The sequence below is a fragment of the Dendrobates tinctorius genome, unplaced genomic scaffold (genome assembly GCF_039654945.1).
Source record: "Dendrobates tinctorius isolate UK_male_01 unplaced genomic scaffold, ASM3965494v1 ptg000155l, whole genome shotgun sequence".
Classification (NCBI taxonomy): domain Eukaryota; kingdom Metazoa; phylum Chordata; class Amphibia; order Anura; family Dendrobatidae; genus Dendrobates; species Dendrobates tinctorius.
In genome coordinates this window covers 20,362,725-20,387,069 of record NW_027361822.1, presented here as the reverse complement: position 1 = coordinate 20,387,069, position 24,345 = coordinate 20,362,725, and the positions used below count along the sequence as shown (strand labels likewise).

The window sequence follows — 24,345 nt, the reverse complement described above, 5'->3', positions numbered from 1 at the left end:
CACACAATAGTAATGTGATACAAGTCTAATGTGAGTTAATGCTTTCTACGTTCTTAAACTGGGACAAGAGATGATGAATAAATGAGCTTCCATCACATAGGAATAAATCAAGCCCATATTTTAAATGCACAAATGTGTAATCAGCTATAATTGTAAATACATCCATATTTATTAGTTTGTTTGATGAAGGAAAAATCTACAACTAACATCTGAAAGACAGTATGTAAAAAAATCAGCAAAATAATACTACAGCCAGTGACTGAGAAGAACTTGTGACATCTCAGCATTTAGTGGTTACTGCTCACCTGGGCGGTTATCTGTAGGAATCTCCTCTTTACACCGCTCATCACCCCTCACATATGTCTCTGTAGTATTAATATGGGTCAGATCTTCACCCTGAAACAAATATTGTAAAAGTCACAGACAGATGGAGAAGTCACATCTGTGATCAGCTCTAATCCTGCCATCTCCACCGTTCTCATTACACAAGTATAAAACATATAATACTGGTGGATAAAACAAGACTGAGCACAAGATCTTCACAGCCATCTACACATCATAGAGGAGATCTCATGACACCTTCTCTCCATCTACCTGATGATCCTGAGGAACATTGGGATCTTTTTCTTTACAGTCCTGTGGAAGAAGAGGACGGGGACATCTCTCTGGTGTTGTCCTCTTACTGCAGAGATCTGGAGGAAACACATACAGGGACTGAATTCATTCTTTACATACAGATAATTATAGACCGTGTGTATTTAGTCCTGTCTATTACCTGGTGATGTGAGGGGCTGGGGACCCTCCATCATGACGTCCTTGTACAGATCTTTGTGTCCTTCTAAATACTCCCACTCCTCCATGGAGAAATAGACTGTAACATCCTGACACCTTATAAGAACCTGACACATACAAGGATACCGTCATCCCCCCGATCCCTTCATAGCATCTATATATAAACGCCTTATCGTGTCTGTGTGTAACCAAAATCGCGGGCCGCTGATTGGTCGCGGCCGCCAGGCCCCCACCCCCACCAGGCCACAACCAATCAGCAACAGGCGCAGGCCTTAATCTCTAAAAAAGTGAATCAAAATTAAAAAAAAGTTATTCTCACCTTCCGACGGCCTCCTGTCTTCTTTCCACGCGCCCGGCCTCGCGTTCCCAGTAATGCTTTGCGGCTTAGACCTCTGATGACGTCACTCCGACGTCATCAGCGGTCTAAGCCGCAAAGCATTACTGGGAACGCGAGGCCGGGAGCGTGGAAAGAAGACAGGAGGCCGTCGGAAGGTGAGAATAACTTTTTTTATTTTTTAATATTTTTGTACAGGGCCGCGGCAGTGATTGGTCGCGGACAGAGGGCCGCGACTCTGATACACGGAAAGGGGGGTGAGGGAACCATGCATACCACAAAAGGGGGTGAGGGGACCATGCATACCACAAAAGGGGGGTGAGGGGACCATGCATATCAGAATTGGGGGTGAGGGGACCATGCATACCAGGATTGGGGGGGTAAGGTGACCATGCATAACCAGGGCTGGGGGGTGAGGGGACCATGCATACCAAGAAAGGGGGGTGAGGGGACCATGCATACCAAGAAAGGGGGGTATGAGGACCATGCATACCAGGAAAGAGGGGTGAGAGGACCATGCATACCAGGATTGGGGGGTGAGGGGACCATGCATACCAGGATTGGGGGGTAAGAAGACCATGCATACTAGGAAAGAGAGGTGAGAGGACCATGCATAACAGGATTGGGGGGGGGGGTGAGAGGACCATGCATTCCAGGATTGGGGGGGGTCAGGGGACCATGCATACCAGGATAGGGGGCTGAGGGGTAGCATGCATATCAGGATTGGGGGTGAGAGAACCATACATATCAGGATTGGGGGTGAGAGAACCATACATATCAGGATTGGGGGGTGCATTATTGCATTATTATTAAATCTTCAAAAATAAACTGCATATATATTCTAGAATACCCGATGCGTTAGAATCGGGCCACCATCTAGTTACTATATAATGTCTCAGCATTCCCAGCAGTGTCACCTCTCCAGTCAGCAGCTCAATCATCTTGTAGGTGAGTTCTAGGATCTTCTGGTCATCGATGTCCTCATGTATCAGGTGATGAGGTGGAGGCTCCGTTATCGGGCTCAAGGGTCTTCCCCATCCCTCAGACACAGGGTCCTGACAACGCTCACTAGAGGTCTTCTTCACTACTGTGTAATCCTGGTTATGGAGAGACACATTAATAAATCTCACTACAGACATTTCCAGAGTCCTCACCTCTCCAGTTCTGTCCATCTGTTATTCCCATAGATAAGAATGATGTAATGTGACGTCATCAGAATCTCTCACCTCTCCAGTAATCCGGAAGAGGATCTCTAGGGTGAGGTGTAATATCCTCTCCACCATCTTGTCCCTATCCATCATTGTAGTGTCACTTAGGAAAATTCTCTTACATAGAAGATTTCCACTGAGAAGATCCAATATTGTAGGGACCTGAATGGGAAGAATATGATGATGTAACATTATAAAGAATCCTATAGTGGCATATTTGTAGATAATAAGGGGAAACAAGTGAGGAGATATAACGTGTAGTTGCTTGGCTGCAGTCTTCACACTTTTGTCAAATTGAACTATGAAGGCTTCACCTCATCACAGGCAGCAAGTGTGAAAGAACAGTCAGGTGAGAACCAGTAGAGCCATTCCCAACATCAGGAGGACAACACCAGTCTGGAAAGGGAGTTTTATTTTATATATATATATATATATATATATACACACACATACACACACACACGAGCCTTATAATTGAGGAGAGTGAAGCGTTTGAATTCTGTGGACTATTTAGGTCGATTTAGTGAAGTCAATTTCCTAAGGAGGAGAGTTGGCATTTCTGAAATACAGAAATTCTTGGCATCCATTCTATCTGTACCACTAACACTGTTGTAATTGCAACTCTGTAAGTTCATGCAACTAGTTCTACACATCTACAAGAAGAGATTGTGGTGTCTGGCATTTAGATCTCATTGGGATAGAGGAATAAAAAGTGTAAAAAAGAAAAACCTATATTTTTTGCTCATAGTAACCAATCCCAGCCCAGCTTTCATTTTCTCCCAGCGGTTCCTGAACATCGCCGTCCTATCGAGGCCTCGTCTCTTTCCCCATAAGTAGAAAACCCACAATCCTCCTATAATGTGACGTCTCTGTGTTATCTCCAGATTCGGCCCCACAATCTCCGAGATCAGCGTCCTCAGCACAGGACCGACGCCACAGACATTTCATGGGAAATTCCCTTTATTCCAAACTATTACAGCCAAAAGGAGGGAAATGACAGATTCTCCATTTCTCCAGATTTCTATGGAGAGAAAAACCCGACATTTCCATTATTCCCTGTAATCTCCACCCCAGAGAGAAAGCGTCATCTGCCGCCAACACAGAGCGCCCTCCCCTGTATACATGAGCCCAGCCAGCGCTCTATTACTGTCCATATACACATGGCAGAGGGCGCTATCTCCGGGAATGGAGGGGTTACTGCCCCCTGTGCAGCCCAGTAATGGGGAATCTGCAGCACCTACCTCCACCTGCAGGGGGCGCTATCTCCGGGAATGGAGGGGTTACTGCCCCCTGTGCAGCCCAGTAATGGGGAATCTCCAGCACCTACCTCCACCTGCAGGGGGCGCTATCTCCGGGAATGGAGGGGTTACTGCCCCCTGTGCAGCCCAGTAATGGGGAATCTCCAGCACCTACCTCCACCTGCAGGGGCGCTATCTCCGGGAATGGAGGGGTTACTGCCCCCTGTGCAGCCCAGTAATGGGGAATCTCCAGCACCTACCTCCACCTGCAGGGGGCGCTATCTCCGGGAATGAAGGGGTTACTGCCCCTGTGCCCAGTAATGGGGAATCTCCAGCACCTACCTCCACCTGCAGAGCCGCACTCCACATATATGGCTGCTCTGTGCGCACAGGACCTGGGATGAGGTCACAGGAGGGGAGGAGTCAGGGGTCACATGATCAGGGGCCTCAGTGTATGCAGGACTTTGCTGTGCTGGTTGTCATGGTGCTGGATGAGGGGAAGTTTCTGTGTGGGGTCAGGAGGGGTTTACAGGGTGGATGTAGCAGAACCGTGTGTGTACGAGGTGTACAGAGCGGAGCCCTGTGTGTACGAGGTGTACGGAGCGGAGCTGCGTGTGTACAAGATGTACAGAGCAGAGCCGCATGTGTACAAGGTGTACGGAGCGGAGCCGTGTGTGTACGAGGTGTACAGAGCAGAGCTGCATGTGTACGAGGTGTAAGGAGTGGAGCCGCATGTTTACAAGGTGTACGGAGCAGAGCCGTGTGTGTACATGGTGTACGGAGCGGAGCCGTGTGTGTACGAGGTGTACGGAGCGGAGTCGCGTGTGTATGAGGTGTGCGGAGCCACGTGTGTACAAGTTGTACAGAGCAGAGCCGCGTGTGTATGGGGTGTATGGAGCGGTGCCGCATGTGTATAGGGTGGCGCCATGTGTTTACGGGGTGTACCAAGTAGAGCCATGTGTACGACATGCTGTAAGCACAACACTCACTTGTGGATATCAGGCCCTCATGGAGCCTGTTTCTGACAGTTTGAGCAAACACATGGATGTTAGTGACCTGCTGGAGGTCATTTTGAATGGCTCTGGCAATGCTCCTCGCACAAAGGCTGAGGTAGCGGTCCTGCAGCTGGGTTGTTACCCTCTTATGGCCCCCTCCACATCTCCTGGTATCTGCTCCATGCTCTGGACACTGTGCTGACAGACACAGCTACCCTTCTTGCCACAGCTCCCACTGATGTGCCATCCTGGATGAGCTGCGCTTCCTGAGCAATGTCTATGGGATATAGGGGTTGTCTTGCTAATTGGCTATCATTTCTACCTGTTCCATTTGGAAAACAGCAGGAGAAATACATAACTGTACAGGTTCTACTTCATAACGGGACAGGTTGACTTCACAGAAGTGTGATTGACTTGGAGTGACATTGTGTTGTTTAAGTGTTCCCTTTATTTTTTGGAGCAGTGTATTACCTTTTTCTCCTTGATGTAACGCTCACTTATACCTTCTCTGGTGGTGATTTCTCCTCCCCTCTGGTTCTGTCTAGTAATGAACATTTCACTATTGTCCCTTACAACAACAGAACATTAGTGAATCATCCACCCTACGTAGCGATGTGTGAGTCTGTTGAAATTTTAACGATGCAGTTTTGTTGACTTTAGCCGATGATACATTGCATCAAATTTCTTCAATGCAAATCGAACGTGACTTATTATGGTCTCTCCAGGCACCAGAGAATAACAAATGTAGAGTGAATTAAATAAAAAGGTAATACTTCACCTCTTACCTGTTCTGCTGCCATTTCGTGAAGTTCTACATGTAGCTCCTTCCAGTCTTTTCTTTCTCCGACACACAATATTCACTCCTTCCATCTTCAAAATGCGGCGCTGTTGATCCTCACACGTAGGCCTCTGACTTCGCGAAACATGTCATGCTTCAATCAAGGCCTTGTCAGTGCTTCATGCCACATGCTGACTATTCCTGGGCCAACATATGACCTGTGTCCTGACAGCAGAGTACCACTTGGTGTGAACATCAGATGGAGGAAGAACACATTTCGTGAAGTGGAAGCTGAAGGACTGCTGTGTAGGACAAGTGAACATTGAGTATTATATTTTTTTTTTTCATCACAATCCTGGCCATCTTCAAATCAGCAATGTGGCAAAAGTCTGCGCATCATTTTCCTTGATTCACACAAAAAAAAAAGAAAAAAAAAATTTGAGTGAATCCAAATTTAAGGAGCCGATCGATCCGCAAAGGATCAAATTAAAATCAAATTTCTTGAAATCCGCAGATCCACGCAAATTTGAATAATCCGCAATTCGATATGCAAGGATCACAAAAAAAAGCAATCTGATCACATGGTGTAACACGGCCAGAGGAGCTATCACAGACTGTACAAAACATAGGGGCCTGTTAAGGAATCCCATTTATTGCCTTTACTGTGTAGGGGTAGGAACTCAGAGTTCACAGCATAGGGATAAAGATCTAATAATATTGTGGCATCCTACGTATATGCTGATTGAAAATGAGTTGAAAATGGGAGTGATAGCCTGAGAGTATGAATACAAATCCAAAATTGAGGTGACATACAGTGACCTGTAGCATGTCACAGTGACAGCAAGTAGGGGTAGTATTAAACCACTGATTGCAGATTTTGCGGCGCATGCACACTGTAGTACTTTGTGATGCCCTGGTCAGGGCAGAGAAGTACGCCTGCGCAGGAGCACGATGCCGGGGAACATCGTGTGGAAGTAGCACAGAAGGAGGACGGCATCGAAAGAAGAAGCAAGACTCCGGACCAAGACCAGTGTCTCCCAACGGATCGGACCGCTCCGCAGGCGAGTATCATAGAAAGGTGTTTTTTCTTTTATTACAGTCCAGATTGGGAGCATATACAGTATACAGAATATTAGAAAGCTATATATGAGAGCTGAAAGGTCTTATCTCATATGGGGCAAACCTGGTTTAATGTGTCATCTCTTCAGCTTCTTCTGATTTACAATCTACAACCAGAAATTTTTCCAAACTCAGTCCAGTTTAGTTAGGTGTTGTCCACACCAAGCTTTAAGCAAGTTACCAACTTCTTGCAACTGTTCACACTTTTCTTCTCAATTAGCATAGACCGCGAGCCACAGGGATTCCTGTTCTACAGGCTCATAGACTTTATGTTGATCACATGCATGAATCAGTGCAAGTATTCAGCTGAGAGCTTCTTCCTGATGAGCTGCTGCTTTCAGAACATCTTTTTGATACATTAGTGAAGCTCTCAGATGTAAAGAGGCAATATATATGCATATATATTTTAAAAAGATGGCTATCTTTTGAGCACTTATTAAAAGGATTGACCATTTTATCTTGTTAGTAAGTTTGTGAGGAAAGCTGCACTAACATTTCTGTCTTTAAAGTGACTGCTAATAGAAAAGGCTGAAAAATACAACAAGGAGATCTATTTCTGATTAATCGACTACAATTAAAGCCTCCACCTGTGTTGATCACCAGAAACTTTGCAATACCATGAAGGATATGGGTGTGCTGAACAATCGGTTCAGCCTCCTTGGGAACCTTTACATCGACCAAGAAGCCACAGTCCGGATGGAAAACGGCGACATAGAATGTTAGAGTTGGAAGGGACCTCCAAGTTCATCGTGTCCAACCCCCTGCTCAATGCAGGATTCACTAACCAACTCAAACAGATATCTCTGTTTGAAGACTTACAATGAAGGAGAACTCATCAGCTCTTGTAGCAGCCTGTTCCACTCAATGATCATCCTCACATGGCATGGTTCAAAGTAGAGCAAGGCGTCAGACAATGCTGCATCCTGTCACCATTTCTCTTTAATTCATATGCAGAAGCTATTTTTAGGAAGGCTGGACTTGCCGAAAAAGAAGGAATGAAACTTGCTGGACAAATAATCAATAGTCTTAAATACGCAGGCAATACAACATTGATAGCAACAAGCGTAGATAGAATGAAGGATGATTTATGGAGTGTCAATATGGAAAGCTCAAACATGGGACTGCTACTAAACACAAAGTGGACAAAGATATTTACTACTACCATGTATGACTTGGACACATTTAAGATGGATGGCAACAAATTGGAAGTTGTAAATTACCTCATTCTACTCGGATCAATGATCACTCGATACAGCATCGACACCAGACGTCAATAGAATAGCCTTGGTCAAATCAATGATAAAAGCTACTGGACTAGGTTTTCACTTCGAGAAACACGGCTTGTACATAGAGTAGTTTGGTCTTTTCTGTGGTAACATACAGATGCAAAATCTGAACAATAGAAAAACAAGAATCGACACCTTCAAAATGTGGTGCTGAAGAAGGATGTTATCAATACCATGGATGGCAACAAGAGCAGAACAAATCAAGCCAGACATGTCACTCGAAGTAAGGATCACCAAACTACGACTTTCCTACTTTGGATACATCATACAAAGACAGCAATCATTGGAGAAGGACATCAAGGTCGGAAGAATAGAAGGAGCAAGGCGAAGAGGGAGATTAGCAATCTGATGGTTTGATGATGATAACGGCAGATAATCTTCCTACAGATCGTTCATCCATCAAGTCAACATGGCTCTATATGGAGCCGAAAGGCGTTAGAAAAAATGAAGACGCATTTGACCAAATCAGTCCATCAGCCTCCTCCAACTGTAAAACACGTCACATGGGAAAACTGCTATTCTATTGAAAGAGGCTTATGGATTAGATTTTCATAAATATGTTAATCTATAATTGAAAGTGTTTATTAATCATCAGATTGATAAGCCTTTCTCATGTATGACATGTAACTTTACTTTGACTTTAACCGTTATGTTTTATTGACCTATTTGTTGGTAGCACAAATTAGGAGCAGAAAGGAAATGTATATTTCCTTGAGTGAGGTTTGTCGACAGTTAAAAAAACCAAAACATTTTGTTGACAAAACATTTCCCGCATTACCATAAAATAGCTTAGTTACTCACCGATAACGGTGTTTCTCGGAACCCATGACAGCACAACGGAGAGAGGGGGTCCGCCCATCAAGGACAGGAACCTATAGATAAAAAGGCGGCACCTCTCCTCCGCCCCCAGTTGGTTACAGAGCATCAGAGGGTCTCCCGGTTAGTTAACAACAAAAGTATATACATAACATTATAATATTGCATATTATGGAGAAGCCCCATGTCTTAACAAAAACACTTTACACACATTAACTCGTGCTCACCGCACACGTGAAAGGGGGGGAATAAGCGGGTGCTGTCATGGGTTCCGAGAAACACCGAAATCGGTGAGTAAATAAGTTATTCTCTCTCACCCATGACAGCACCACAAAGAGAATTTCAGAGATTGGTAGCTTAGGGAGGGACCACCGCCTCAAGGACCCTTCTCCCGAAGGTCAGGTCAGACGTAGAGGCTAGATCTAAACGATAGCGTCTGAAAAAGGTAGAAGGTGTTGACCAGGTGGCCGCCTTACAGATCTGCTCTATTGATACCTCTGATCTTTCTGCCCATGAGGTCGCCATTGCCCTTGTAGAGTGAGCTTTTAGACCCTCCGGAATGGTATTCCCACTGGAAGAATACGCCAGGGCAATCGCATCCCGTATCCACCTTGCTAGGGTACTCTTGGATGCCATGAGTCCCTTCCGACGTCCCTGGAAACACACAAAGAGAGACCCTTCCTTCCTACATTCCTTGGTGGCCTCTAAGTACTGAACTAGGCACCTCTTCACATCTAGGGTGTGAAATTTTTCCTCTCCCCTATGCTTAGGGTTTGGGCAGAAGGAAGGAAGGAAGGACTACTTCTTGTGACCTATGAAAGTGTGTTGACACCTTAGGTAGGTATGCTGGGTCAGGTTTTAATATGATTCTATCGTCTAAGATTTTAGTGAACGGGGGTATCGCTGACAAGGCTTGAATATCGCTCACTCTATTGTCTTTAATGATAAGGTTTTCAGGGGTGCAGACTGGATGGGCTCGAATGGGAGCCCTGTTAGGGCAGAGAACACTAGGTTTAGATCCCATGATGGTATCTTCTGGGTGGTTATAGGTCTAGATCTGGCTGCGGCCCTCATAAACTGTGCTACCCAAGGGTTGCCCGCCACATCCTGGTTATAAAGGGCGCCCAGAGCCGCTACCTGTACCTTCAACGTATTAGTCGCCAGCCCCTGTTCTAACCCTTTTTGCAAGAATTCGAGAATTTTGTCGATTTGTACTCCATCCTGAACCCTTACCCCGGAGCTGGATAGAAATTTCCTCCAAGTTCTACCATAAGCCCTGGGTGTGATCGGTTTCCTACTTTTTTGTAGCGTGGAAACCAGGTTTTCTGAGAACCCCTTCCCCCTCAGCTGTGCCCTTTCAAATTCCATGCTGTTAAATGGAGGTTCACTGCCCGAGGGTGTAACACGGGACCTTGGGACAGAAGGTCGGGGAGATCTGGTAGAACTCAGGGGTCGGTTATTGACAGTATTCTCAGTCAGGAAAACCAGGTTCTTTTTGGCCAGAACGGGGCTATCAATATCATTCGTGCCCTGTCTTCTCTGACTTTCCTTATTACTGCCGGGATGAGAATGGGCGGCGGGAAGGCATACATTAGGCCCTGTGTCCACGGAAGCATAAACGCATCCAGGGTTCGGGGATTTCCCCTGGGGTCTAGGGAACAAAATGCTTCCACTTTTTTGTTTTTGTGGTCGGCAATCAAATCTATGTCCGGGGTCCCCCACATTTTTACGATCTTCCGAAAAATGGACTGTTTTAGAACCCACTCCCCTTGAAGTAGCTGGGTGCGAATTAGAAAGTCTGCTGTCTGGTTCTCTGTTCCCCGTATGTGTAGTGCTGATAGGGATAGTAGGTTTTTCTCGGCTAGCGTGAATATTTCGGAGGATGTGTTCATTAGTGTTAGGGATCTGGTTCCCCCTGATGATTTATGTAGGCCACCGTCACCTGATTGTCCGAAAATATGCGGACATGATGGCCCCTTAATATCGGTAGAAAGTGTGTTAGGGCGTAGCCTACTGCCAACAGTTCCTTTTGGTTCGAGGAGGCTTTTAGTTCCTGACCTCCCCATTCCCCCTGAGCCACCCTGTTGCTCATGTGTGCTCCCCATCCCTTGGGACTGGTGTCTGTGGTGATTATGTGTGTGATATTTATCACCCAGGGAATCCCTTTGCACAGATTGTCTCTGTTCCCCCACCAAGCTAGGGAACGAATAGTTTTGGAGTCTAGTGTGACGTGACCTTCCAAGTGACCTCCTAATGCTAACTGATTGGCTAATACATCCCATTGGAGATCTCTCGTATGTAGCTGCGCCCACTGGACCGCTGGCAGGCAGGCGGAGAGGGACCCTAATAGTGACATTGCTTTTCTTAGCGATCCTCTCTTTTTTGTGGTCTGGTAGGTAACACTCCTGGGTGTTTGAGTCCAGAGTCAGGCCTAGGAATTCCTGGACTTTTCTGGGCTCCAGCCTTGATTTTTTCAGGTTCAGGAGCCAGCCGAGGTTTTGTAGAGTGGCCATCACTCTGTCCCTCTGTTCCCTGCATCTTTGGGCCGAGCTGCTTGCTATTAAAAAGTCGTCCAGATATGGAACTATTAGAACATCTTGTTCTCTTAGGTGAGCCATCATCTCTGCCACCAATTTCATGAAGATTCGCGGAACTATCGAAATCCCAAATGGCAAGGCCCTGTACTGAAACTCCCTTACTTTGCCCCTATGGAGACCGCCAGTCTGAGGTATTCTCGGGAGTCTTTGTGGATGGGGACATGATAGTACGCATCGCTGAGTTCTAATACTACCATGAAGCAATGGGGAAAACGGTAATTAGACCTACCGGTAATTTTCCAGGAATCCATCCTGACAGCACACCCGGGACGACGTCCTTCTCATCCGCAATGGGACAGTAAACCACGAGAGTTTAAAGGGATCCTCCCCCTACCATCCCACAGTGATTTCACAAAGTAACACCTCTGGATGGATTCAAACAAAAAATTTATTTAAACCAACATTCTCCATACACATGTTACATCACAATTGCATGGATGCGTTTGTCGGGGAGGGAACTAATAGTGCTGTCAGGATGGATTCCTGGAAACACAAATACCGGTAGGTCTGATTACCGTTTTCCAGGTCACCACCTGACAGCACACCTGGAGTAGTACCAAAGAATATTGGTCTTAGGGTGGGACTACCGCGTGGAGTACCTTTCTCCCAAATGCCAATTGTGCGGAGGCCACGTCTAATTTATAGTGTTTAGAGAACGTACTGAGACTGGCCCAAGATGCGGCTCTGCAGATTTGTTCTGCTGAGGCTCCACCCCTCTCTGCCCATGATGTGGCCATGGCCCTAGTTGAGTGGGCTCTAAGACTCCCCGGGGGGCTCTGACCCTGTGCTCTATACGTTGTGCTAATAACAGATTTAATCCACCTTGCTTATTATTTTGATGCCTTTTTACCCTTATTAGGGCCTCTAAACTGGACAAAGAGGTTACTATCCTGCCTCCAGGGCCTGGTTGCGTCCAGGTACCTGAGCACTGTTTCCCTGACATCCAGGTTATGGTAAGCTTTCTCCTTGCTATTTTTAGGAAACTGACAAAACGAGGGGAGCACTACCTCCTGATTCATGTTCGAGTCTGAGATCACCTTGGGGAGAAAAGCCGGGTCGAGTTTTAGGACTAACCGGTCGTCGAATATTTGTAAGTAGGGATCTTGAACCGATAGGGCCTGAAGTTCCCCTAATCTTTTGGCTGACGTAACTGCCACTAAAAATGCTGTCTTCAGAGAGAGGTTACCGATAGATATTTCTACCCCTAGCTGGTATGGCTGTCTACATAGCGCGTTAAGGACTAGGTTAAGGTCCCAAGGAGGGACGGTCCTTCTTATCAAGGGTTTAAGTCTCTGCACAGCCCTTGAAAACCGGGCTATCCAGGGGTGAGCTGATAGGGTTGTGTCATAGAACACGCTTAAGGCCGAAATCTGCACTCTCAGGGTGCTGGGTCTGAGGCCCTTCTTGAACCCTGCCTGTAAGAAGTCAAGGATCTTCGGGATCTGGGGTCGGTCAGTATCGACTGTCGCCTCTCCACAAAAGCTGCAAAATTTTTTCCAAATTTTCTTATATATTGCTGCCGTTACGGGCTTCCTACTTGCTTGTAGAGTGGATATAACTTTATCCGATAGACCCTTTGTTCTTAGGACCTGCCGCTCAGGATCCAGGCTGATAGCTTGAGGGCTTCTGGCCTTTTGTGGAAGACCGGACCCTGGTGAAGAAGGTCTTCTCTTTTTGGCAGAAGAATGGGATCTTCCCGTGATATCTTTCTGAGTAGAGGAAACCAGCTTCTTCTTGGCCAATAGGGAACCACCAATATGACCCTGGCTCTGTCCTCGTAGATCTTCCTGAGGACCTTTGGGATGAAAGCTAGAGGTGGGAAAGTGTACAGTAGGCCCCTGTTCCAGGACTGCGATAGAGCATCTATCCCTGTCGGGCTTCCTGCCGGGTTTGGGCAGTAGAAGGCTTTGACCTTTGCATTCCCCTTGTCCGCAAACAGATCTACTTCTGGTTGTCCCCAGCGATCGCACAGGCTGCTGAACACTTCTTCGTTGAGTTCCCAGTCCGTTGCGGTTATTCTTCTTCTGCTGAGAACGTCCGACACCTGGTTGCTGGTGCCCTCCAGATGTACTGCTGAGACAGAGAGGACCTCTCTTTCCGCCCATCTGAAGATCTGCTCCACCAAGCCCTGTAGTGCCGGGTGTTTCGGTCCGCCCTGATGGCGGAGAAAGGCTACTGTCGTGATATTGTCCGAAAATATATTGACATGCTTGTTTTTCACCCGAGGCCAAGCAGCGAGTAGTACCTTCCAGACCGCCAGTAGCTCTCTGAAGTTGGAGGACCTGTTGCTGTTCTCCCGACTCCATCGCCCCTGATAGTACTCTCCTCCGATATGTCCCCCCCAGCCATATAGACTTGCGTCTGTGGTTACTACGATCTCTGGGGACTGAATCCATGAGACACCGGTTTTTAGGTTTCTCGGGATGGTCCACCACAGCAGCGACCTTCTGACCTGGGGAATTAATTGTATTTTCCTGTCTAGTGAGTCCTGTCTTCTGTCCCAGGACGCTAGGACTGCCTGTTGTAGTCTGCGGGAGTGGAACTGACTCCACCTGACACAGGAGATACACGAAGTCATCAGCCCCAGAATCCTCATTGCGTCTCTGATCGACACCCGGTTCTTTGAGAACTCGCGGATCTTTTTTGGTATGCTGGTCTGCTTTTCTTCTGGAAGATAGGACATTCTTCTTTCCGAATCTAGCATGACCCCTAAAAATTTTATTCTGGGCTTGGGTACAAGATCTGATTTTGACCAGTTTATTATCCAACCCAACCTTTGCAGTGTGGCGATTGAGGATTGACAGTCAGTCGACTCTGAGCTGGGCTGCTGAATCTGCTACGATCAGGAAGTCGTCTAAGTACGGGACCACCGTGATGTTTCGGGCTCTTAGGTAAGCCACGACTTCTACCATTACCTTCGTGAAAACTCTTGGGGCTGATGCTAGGCCAAAGGGGAGACAGCGAAACTGGTAGTGGTGAACCCTGCCCTCCTTCTCGACCGCGAACCTGAGGTATCTTTGGTGGTCTGGATGGATGGGGACATGGTAATATGCACTTTTTAGATCTAACGTGCACATTACCACCGCTTCTCCCAGGAGTGGAATCGGCGATCTTATTGATTCCATCTTGAAGCGTTTGTATGATACCCACTTGTTTAAGGGTTTGAGATTTATTATGGTCCTGGTCTCCCCTGACAGTTTTTTTATTGCGAAGAGGCTCGAGTAGTGTCCCCTTCCCTCTTCTTGCGTGGGAACTGGTATGATTGCCTCCATCTCTAGGAGGTCCTGGATATCTAACCACATTGGGGAGGCCGGACCAAGTCGAGAGCTGGTTACTAGGAACCTGTTTGAGGGTAGGGAATCGAATTCTATCTTGTATCCCTGAGAAATTACTTGCAGTACCCAGGGGCTGGTGGTAACCTCTCGCCATTCTTCCCTGAACCTGAGCAGTCGCCCCCCCTACATTGGTGGCGTCATTTCTTCCGGGAGCTAGACCCTGGGCCGGAGAAGATGGTATCTCTGCTCCTATTTCTACCCTCACCCCCTTTGGGGTAGCTCCATCGACCTGACTTCCCCTTCCCTCTGTAGTCCGTTCTCTGGCTGTAACGGGGTCTACGAAAGGGCTGATACCTTTTACGTTTTTCTTCAGGGAACCCCTTTTTTTCATCTGACGCCTTTTCTAAGATATCGTCAAGCACAGGTCCGAAGACTCTACCTCCCGAGAAGGGAATTGAGCACAGCTTATTCTTTGACTGCATGTCACCCGACCAACTTTTAAGCCAGATAGCTCTTCTGGCTGTGTTGGACAATGATTGGGTTCTGGCCGTAAATCTAACAGACTCTGCTGAGGCGTCAGCCAAAAACCCCGTGGCTAATTTTAGCAAGGGAAGGGATTTTAGGATAGTTTCCCTCGGAGTTCTATCTGATAAATGCTCCTCTAAATCGTCTATCCATAGATGCATGGAGCGTGCAACTGATGTCGCGGCTATATTTGTCTTTATGACTGCCGCTGAACTTTCCCTGGCTCTTTTCAAGAGCCCGTCTGCCTTCCGATCTAGGGGCTCCTTTAAGCTTGAGGAGTCCTCGAACGGAATGGCTGTCTTTTTTGATACCCTTGCTACTGGGATATCGATTTTAGGGACCTCTTCCCAGACCTTGACCTCTTCTGGGTCAAACGGCAGGCGAAGCCTAAAGTCTCGGGGAATAGACAATTTTTTCTCTGCTTCCTCCCATTCATCCAATATCATGGCCCGTATATGGGTATTTACTGGGAAGACCATTGAGGTCTGGGAGCGCAGCCCCCCGAACATCTCATCTTGTATCGAGAGTGTAGTCGGGGGTTCCTCTATCTGCATAGTCTGGCGGACTGCCCCTAATAGCTCGTCCGTATCGCCGGATGCAAAGAGGTACTTTCTTCCCCTCTCCGGGTGCTCTCTGATCTCCTCCTCCTCCTCTGCGTCTGATTCGGACCGGATGTCCTCAGAAGACGTGCCCGACTCCCTCTGCCTCTTTTTGGATGCCTGAGGGTTCATCTGCGTGACTTGGGACATGGCTCCGGATACCGAGGCCTGTACTTCCTCTCTAATCAATGCCCTCATGTTCGACATGAGCGTAGCCTGTTCTTCCCCCATTATACGCTTTGTACATGCGTCGCAGAGGGTTTTTTGCCATGTGTCCTTTAGCTTCTTAGAGCAGACTGGACACTTCTTATCCTTCTTCCTTTCTGAGGTGGAGGTTCCCCCCTGGAACACATAAAATACATGTTCTATGGGGTCTGTCTTACTGGGGCCCTGCCATGACCTCATATGAGGCTACTCACGTGACCCTGACTCTCCGTGCCTGTCTCCGTCTTCGCCTGGTCCTCCATCTTTAAATATATAAGGTTCCCTGTGGCCGCCTGCGGAGACACCAGAACGTGTAAGTGGTCCGGAGGTGGTATCCGGTTCTTACACTGCAGGGCCCAGCATACCGCTCTCTCTCCTGCCGCGCTGCCGATCTGCTTCACCGCCAAAGTCTGCCCCCTCTCAGTTGTTTGGATGGTGCCGGCCCTTCCTGAATGCCGGGCTGTCGTTTTGAATGCCGCGGCCGGAAGTGACGTCCGGGCTCGGTGACGCGACCGGAAGTGACGCGACCGGAAGTGCGTCCGGGCCAGAAGTCCTGCCCGTCCTGGATGACGCGCGCGCCCTGCCTGGTATGGGCGGAAGTAGCGCGCTCTGGTCCCAGGCCGTACAGCACCTCCGGGGTAGCGGGAAGGGGGAGAGGTGCAGCGATCCTCTGCCGGGGTCCGCTCGCGGGGCACGTGGAGTCCGCAGAGGCGGCCCCGGTACCTTCATCGGTGGTGGCAGTGGCGTCCGGGGTCGAGAGCCTCCGTCGGGAGGAAGCGACCCCTACTCCAGGAGCAGCGCTACACTGGAGGAGCTGAGGGACCCTGTGCCGGGTTTCAGCCTGCAGAGCTTCCAGGTAGGAAGGGAAAGGCTGTGCCCCCCCCGATCCTGACCTTCTGCGCGGAACGGCTGGATCTTCCTCTCGTCGTTCCTATCCGCAGTGGGACAGGAAAAACACTGTGGGATGGTAGGGGGAGGATCCCTTTAAACTCTCGTGGTTTCCTGTCCCACTGCGGATGAGAAGGACGTCCTCCCGGGTGTGCTGTCAGGTGGTGACCTGGAAAGAGAATCTTGATGGTCGACTTGATCGACTCCATTTTGAATTTCTCGTTTTTGACATAATCGTTTAGCCTCTTTAGATTTATAATTGTCCGGAAGGTACCGTCCGGTTTGGTTACTAGAAAGAGAGGCGAGTAGAACCCTCTGCCTTTCTCCCGTGGGGGAACCTTTTGTTCAATAGGCTTATGACCTCTTTTTCGAGGGCTTCCTGTTCTGACGCTGATGATCTTAGTAGGGTCACTATATATTTTTGATGTGGGAGAGAGGATCAGGGTTAAGAATAGGCTTTCTCTATCAGATTTAGTAACCACGGGTTGTTCGATATTTTCCTCCAGGCTGGGAGAAAAAAGCTTAGCCTCCCTCCCACCCTGGGCAAACAGTCACTTGGAGGGTTTTTTGTTTCCGGACCAGTTACCAAAGAAGAACCCCCTGTCTCTCCTTCTGTCGTCCCATTTCTATTCTCTCGGGGGTCTCCTCTGAAAAAATTTTTTGTTCCGAAAGGACCTTTTAAAGCCTGTGGGGCCTGTAGGGCCTAAATTTGGGAATCCCTTCTTTTTGTCCCCCGCCTGTTCGAGGATGTCATCCAAAGTCTCTCCAAAAAGGAATTTCCCTTCACAAGGGATGGCACATAGTTTCATCTTGGTTTGTAAATGCCCAGGCCAACATTTAAGCCACAGCGTTCTTCGGGCTGCATTTGATAGGGCTGCCGTTTTAGATGACAGCCTTACTGAATCAGCTGATGAGTTGGCTAAGAAGGCTGCCGCTCCCCTCAATGGAATGGATTCCAGGATCTTCTCCCTGGGTGTACCTTCCCTTAGCTGTTTCTCTAATCGGTCCATCCACACCATGAGGGCTCTGGAGGTACAAGTTGCCGCTATAGCTGGCCTAAGATTTCCTCCTGCTGATTCCCAAGTGCCCTTGAGGAAAGTATCAACTTTTTTGTCTAATGGGTCCCTTAAAGTACCCATATCCTCGAAGGGGAGTGCAAATTTTTTGGAGGCTTTGGCGACTGCCACGTCTAACTTCGGGGCTTTGTCCCAAGACGTGGACGCCTCATCATCGAATGGGTATTTTCTTTTAAGAGAGGGAACTGTGGAGTTCTTCCTATCTGGTCTCTCCCATTCTTTTTTTATCAGGCCCTGTACATTTTCGTTCAGCAGAAACACTCTGCGCCCTCTGCGCCTCTATTGGCATAGTCCCCTGAACATTATTTCCTGGACTGATCTATCTGGCCGAGGGTCTGCTACCCCCATGGTAGACCTTACCGCCTTTACTAGCATGTCTACCTCGTCCAGAGGAAAGCAATCACGCCCTTTTGTTTCCTCATCTGAGGATGACGCGTCGGTGCCTGAGGTATGTGATGTAACTTCCCCTGACGACGAGGCCTCTGACTGGGAGACTACTATTGTGTCCCTTTTTCTTCCCCTTCCTTTGTGTTTTAGGGATGAAAGGGCACTTTGAAACTCCGAACGGATTACCGCTCTTAGATCCGAGGCGTAATCCGGGGTTTCATCGCAAAGAACTTCCTGTATGCAGGAATCGCAGAGCTTTTTATCCCAAGCTGGTGGTAGGGGTCTGCTACAGGTGGGGCATTCCCGGTTCTTTGTTTTTTCTTTTTTCTTTCCCTAAGGGAAAGAAGTCTATTTAAAATGGGGGAGATTCACGTAGATCACTTAACCCGTTGTGCGCGGATGCAGGAACCAGTTCGGAAGGTGGATTCGGATCCCTCACGGGCTGATCCACGGAAGGTGACTTGCTCCTCGCAGTCGACTTGCTCCGCTGTGTGGAGTGGCTACTGGACCGGTCCTCGCTGTCCTTTTCTTTTTGTCGGCGAAGGTGGTGTTGCCTGTGCTGCTGCTTATGCTGCTGCATTGGCTGCTCCTCGTGCTGGTCGCTGTCCTCCATACTTACAGGACGCTTCCAGCAAGGAGTAATTGCAGTGTTCTCTTTTTTAAATTTTCCCGGCTGTGACGTCACTTCCTCTCCCAGCCTGCACCGCTCTGTGCCCCGGGGAGCACGCAGTGCGCATGCGCCGACTCGGTCCTCCCCGTTCGTTCACCCTGTACAGCCCCTCGGCTACAGCGGTGGCGGCTTCAGGCACCGTCCCCGCCGCGGCAGGGGCCTCCCTGCTGCCGGTGTACCGGACGAGTCGGCCCTGGACTCCGATTCCAAGGTAAGCTGCTGCCGCTGCTGCTGGTTCCACGGGTCACCCGTCAAGGACAGGAACCCAACTGGGGGCAGAGGAGAGGTGCCGCCTTTTTATCTGTAGGTTCCTGTCCTTGATGGGCGAACCCCCTCTCTCCGTTGTGCTATCATGGGTGAGAAATAATGGATTCTCCCCCATGGGAAATCTCTGATGCGTAACAACTAGAGATCATGGTTGCCAACTTCATTTTTTATTTTTTCTGAACAGTTTACAAAAAAAAAAAAATCACATATAATAATTTTGACGGACACAATGGAAACCATAATAAAGCTTGATAAGTGATACAGGTCTTCAGCCCATAAATTTGATATGAAGACATCAGCAGAATTCACTGTAAAAAGATGATAATGTACAGTCATAGCAATCTGTAGAAGTTTCTTTGGCTTTCAGAAATTGTTTAATACAGAGAGGGCAAAAAGTAACCAATTTTTATGGACTATCCTGGAATTTCTGGAGTTAACAACCCTCGTAAAAATGAAAGCTGCTTTTGAAATTTAAATACACAATCTTCTCCAATTTTTTTTGTTTTGAAATTAAATTATCAGCGAATGAATTTTCCACGTACTGAAAGTACTTTAAAACATCTAACTGTCCTCAGAAGATGAAGACCTCTTTCAAGCTCAGCTTGTCTTTGTACTGTTAAAAACACTTAAATATATATGGGATCTAAGGAGTAAGGTTTCTCCTTGTGGAGAGTGACATGCCAGGTCTGGCATGCCAGTGTGCGGAGACTTAAACACCTTGCAAGCTCCTCTGGGAAATTAAATATGCAAATTGTCTCTTCAGAGAGGAAAAGGACATTATCGACCCTTTAAAGAGCCTTGAAATAAAACTTAGAAAAAAGGCCAAATCAGAATCTGAATGATTCTGCCCAAATACTTACTGTTCATCTCATTCAGGAGATCAACTGGAAGAAGTTGTTGTGGCTGTGTTTACACTTCTTATCCATACCACGGGTCATGTTTTCAGGATTTCCATAGAGTTGCACAGGTGAGAGAAGTCCTGATGCCGTGATGATACTTCTACCATCTGTGCAATAATAAGGAAATCCTGAAAACATGACCCATGGGGTCCGTGAGGACTGGAGTTTGGGAAACACTGCTCTAAGACAAACCTGTGACATCCTTTAACTATAAAGATTCACTGAAATTGATTTTATATAGCCAATGGTAGTTTCTCCCCATTGACTGCAGCAATATGTGATGTAATAGTTGCAAGGCATTTTGAGGAAGATCCATCCTGCATTGCTCAAGGTCATGTGCATCTACAATCTCCTTAAATTTGTAAAAAGTTGGAAGCCATTTTAATTGAAGTAAATCGCATATTGTTCAAATTTGCAGGGTTTAGCGAATTCTTGAAAAGTTGCCACCAATTTGATACCCATCCTATCAATTTGCTCATCTCTACTAACAAGTTTTGAACTGGCTGTAAAACATTTACATTAATTAATATTGAATCTTCTTTGTGTGAGTGTTTTGATGTGCAACAAGATTTGACTTATATTTAAAACATTTCCCACATTCTAAGCATGAAAATGGTTTCTCTCCTGTGTGAGTTTTCTTATGAGTGAGAAGATTGGATTTCCGAGAAAAACATTTCCCACATTACAAGCATGAATATGGCTTCTCTCCCATGTGATTTCTCTGATGGGCAAAAACATGTGATTTTTTAGTAAAACCCTTCCCACATTCTGTACATGAGAATGGCTTCTCCCCGGTGTGAATTCTCAGATGTGTAACCAGATCTGATTTCTGTTTAAAACATTTCCAACATTCTGTACATGAGAATGGCTTCTCCCCTCTGTGACTTTTTTCATGTCTAACAAGATTGGAATGACGGTTAAAATATTCTCCACATTCTGAACATGAAAATGTCTTCTCTCCAGTGTGACTTCTTTTATGTGTAATAAGATTATATTTCACTGTAAAACATTTCCCACATTCAGAACATGAATACGACTTCTCCTCTGTGTGAATACGCTGATGTTATGTATAATTAGTTTTGAACTAGCTGTAAAACATTTCCCACATTCAGAACATGAAAGTGGATTCTCCCCTGTGTTAGTTTCTTGATCTTCAACAAGATTTGATTTCGGTGTCAAACATTTCCCAGATTCTGTGCGTAAAAATTCTTTCACTTGTGTGTGACTTTTCTCATGCTTAAAATTCTTTGATATATCAAAGTAACCTTCTCTGAATTTTAAACATGCAAATGTATTCTCCCCTTTGTGAGATATTTCATGATCATTGTCCATTCTGTTATTTTTCTTAACAGTCTGTGATAAATTAGAAGATGAGTCCTGTTGAAAAAGATCAGAGGATAGATCTTTGCTGTGAAGGAAAGATGGTATATCTCGAATAGTGTCATGCTTTTCACATGTATTTTGTGTGATACCATTTTCATCTGCTTTAAAATCTGAAGATATAACATGCCCATTTGAGTTTCTGATATAGTCATCTGCCAAGAAAGATATATATTTTTTTTAAATATGACATTTTATAACATTTATATCAATACAGTTGTGGCCAAAAGTTTTGACACCCCTGCAATTCTGTCAGATAATACTCAGTTTCTTCCTGAAAATGATTGCAAACACAAATTCTTTGGTATTATCTTCATTTAATTTGTCTTAAATGAAAAAACACAAAAAGAATTGTCCTAAGGCCAAATTGGATATAATTCCACACCAAACATAAAAAAGAGGGTGGACAAAAGTATTGGCACTGTTCGAAAAATCATGTGATGCTTCTCTAATTTGTGTAATTAACAGCACCTGTAACTTACCTGTGGCACCTAACAGGTGTTGGCAATAACTAAATCACACTTGCAGCCAGTTGACATGGATTAAAGTTGACTCAACCTCTGTCCTGTGTCCTTGTGTGTACCACATTGAGCATGGAGAAAAGAAAGAAGACCAAAGAACTGTCTGAGGACTTGAGAAACCAAATTGTGAGGAAGCATGAGCAATCTCAAGGCTACAAGTCCATCTCCAAAGACCTGAATGTTCTTGTGTCTACCGTGCGCAGTGTCATGAAGAAGTTTAAAGCCCATGGCACTGTGGCTAACCTCCCTAGATGTGGACGGAAAAGAAAAATTGACAAGAGATTTCAACGCAAGATTGTGCGGATGTTGGATAAAGAACCTTGACTAACATCCAAACAAGTTCAAGCTGCCCTGCAGTCCGAGGGTGCAACAGTGTCAACCCGTACTATCCGTCGGCGTGTGAATGAAAAGGGACTGTATGGTAGGAGACCCAGGAAGACCCCACTTCTTACCCCGAGACATAAAAAAGCCAGGCTGGAGTTTGCCATAACTTACCTGAAAAAGCCTAAAACGTTTTGGAAGAATGTTCTCTGGTCAGTTGAGACAAAAGTAGAGCTTTTTGGGCAAAGGCATCAACATAGAATTTACAGGAGAAAAAAGAGGCATTCAAAGAAAAGAACACGGTCCCTACAGTCAAACATGGTGGAGGTTCCCTGATGTTTTGGGGTTGCTTTGCTGCCTCTGGCACTGGACTGCTTGACCGTGTGCATGGCATTATGAAGTCTGAAGACTACCAACAAATTTTGCAGCATAATGTAGGGCCCAGTGTGAGAAAGCTGGGTCACCCTCAGATGTCATGGGTGTTCCAGTAGGACAATGACCCAAAACACACTTCAAAAAGCACTAGAAAATGGTTTGAGAGAAAGCACTGGAGACTTCTAAGGTGGCCAGCAATGAGTCCAGACCTGAATCCCATAGAACACCTGTGGAGAGATCTAAAAATGGCAGTTTGGAGAAGGCACCCTTCAAATATCAGGGACCTGGAGCTGTTTGCCAAAGAAGAATGGTCTAAAATTCCAGCAGAGCATTGTAAGAAACTCATTGATGGTTACCGGAAGCAATTGGTCGCAGTTATTTTGGCTAAAGGTTGTGCAACCAAGTATTAGGCTGAGGGTGCCAATACGTTTGTCTGGCCCATTTTTGGAGTTTTGTGTGAAGATAATGATACCAAAGAATTTGTGTTTGCAATCATTTTCAGAAAGAAACTGAGTATTATCTGACAGAATTGCAGGGGTGTCAATACTTTTGGCCACAACTGTATAGATCCTTATGGGGATGCTACACAGTGATTTATACCGACTATTCAAATCTATTGCACTTTACATATGGGGTATACATGGTAGATTGGGTGTATATATCAGATTTATATGATTTCAGCATTGCAACTTAGGCTGGAATAACTGTGTCTCTGTCGAGCAATATAGAGTTATCTGGATATTCAGTACACTATTTTTGATAGTGCTGCGTATAGAAAGGACGATATAGTCACCTTCTATGCTAGGAGGATTTATGTTCCACTAGAATACTGGTAACTAAGAGCAGGCATGGTGTGCATCATACAAATTTATGTATGTTTGTCTCTTGCACTTTGGATTGTGCAGTTCTTATTTTAAAAGTATTTAATAAAACTTAATTTTTATCCCAATTGCTACATTACACATCAATTTTTCTTGGGACACCACATTCAGATACATACATGCTCTATCACTTCCCCTCTCGGTTTAGTAAACGGATAAAGCAGCCCTTAATTTAAAGTGAAATATGGAAACCTGGTGTCGAACCCCAGCTCTTGAGCAACCCCATTTATCACAGTCACATTATCAAATACACTTTCTAAAGTAAGATCCTGCATTTCAGCAGTTCCAAAATTCCCCTCAGAACCCCCAACTCAGGAATCTCTGCCTCATTGGTCAGCATCTCATCCTCATCACCAGCAAGGACACATGGGAGGAACTCATCAACCCCCGCCTACCATGGGGATTAATTAGGGTTGCATTGGCTTCTGAGTCACTTGATACTCCTGCCTTCCGCCATAAGTCCCAGAACAGGCTAAACTCCTGCTCTATTATCACTGGGTGTAGCAAATCCTTAACCACCCCGCCATGTGACTCAACCCCACAGTTAGTTTTTAAAGTCATTCTGGCAACAGTGCATTCTTTGGGAGTCTTCATGAATACAGCAGACACCCACGTGGTCCTTACCCGGGTCACCAAACTCCCCGGGTACAAGAGTCCCAACACCAGTACCCCATTTATTGTCACAAGCCCCTCACCATGCTGATAGTCCACACTGCAAGTGCGGAAGGCATAGTACGAAAAGTGCCTCCCCATGCTGAAGTCCATCTGTTCATAGGACAATGGGCAGCTATAAGTCCAGAACCATGACATCTCCAGCATAGCAAATCTTTACCTTTGGCAAGACCTCACTCTTTGGACCTTGGATTCACCCCGTGGTGGCTCTACTATCCCACTTTTGGGATTCGGGCTCCCTC

At 46.4% G+C, this 24,345-nt stretch overlaps 1 protein-coding gene across 4 annotated transcripts in view; it reads right to left on the bottom strand.

The window, feature by feature from the left end:
- LOC141051035 (uncharacterized) overlaps positions 1–24,345 on the bottom strand; it is a 94,197-nt gene that overhangs the window by 4,043 nt on the left and 65,809 nt on the right. For 2 of the 4 annotated variants that reach the window (XM_073547837.1, XM_073547838.1), the window contains exon 7: positions 306–396. In XM_073547837.1, coding sequence (XP_073403938.1) covers positions 306–396 — 91 coding nt within the window. The other 2 variants (XM_073547835.1, XM_073547836.1) reach the window with 2 other exon arrangements.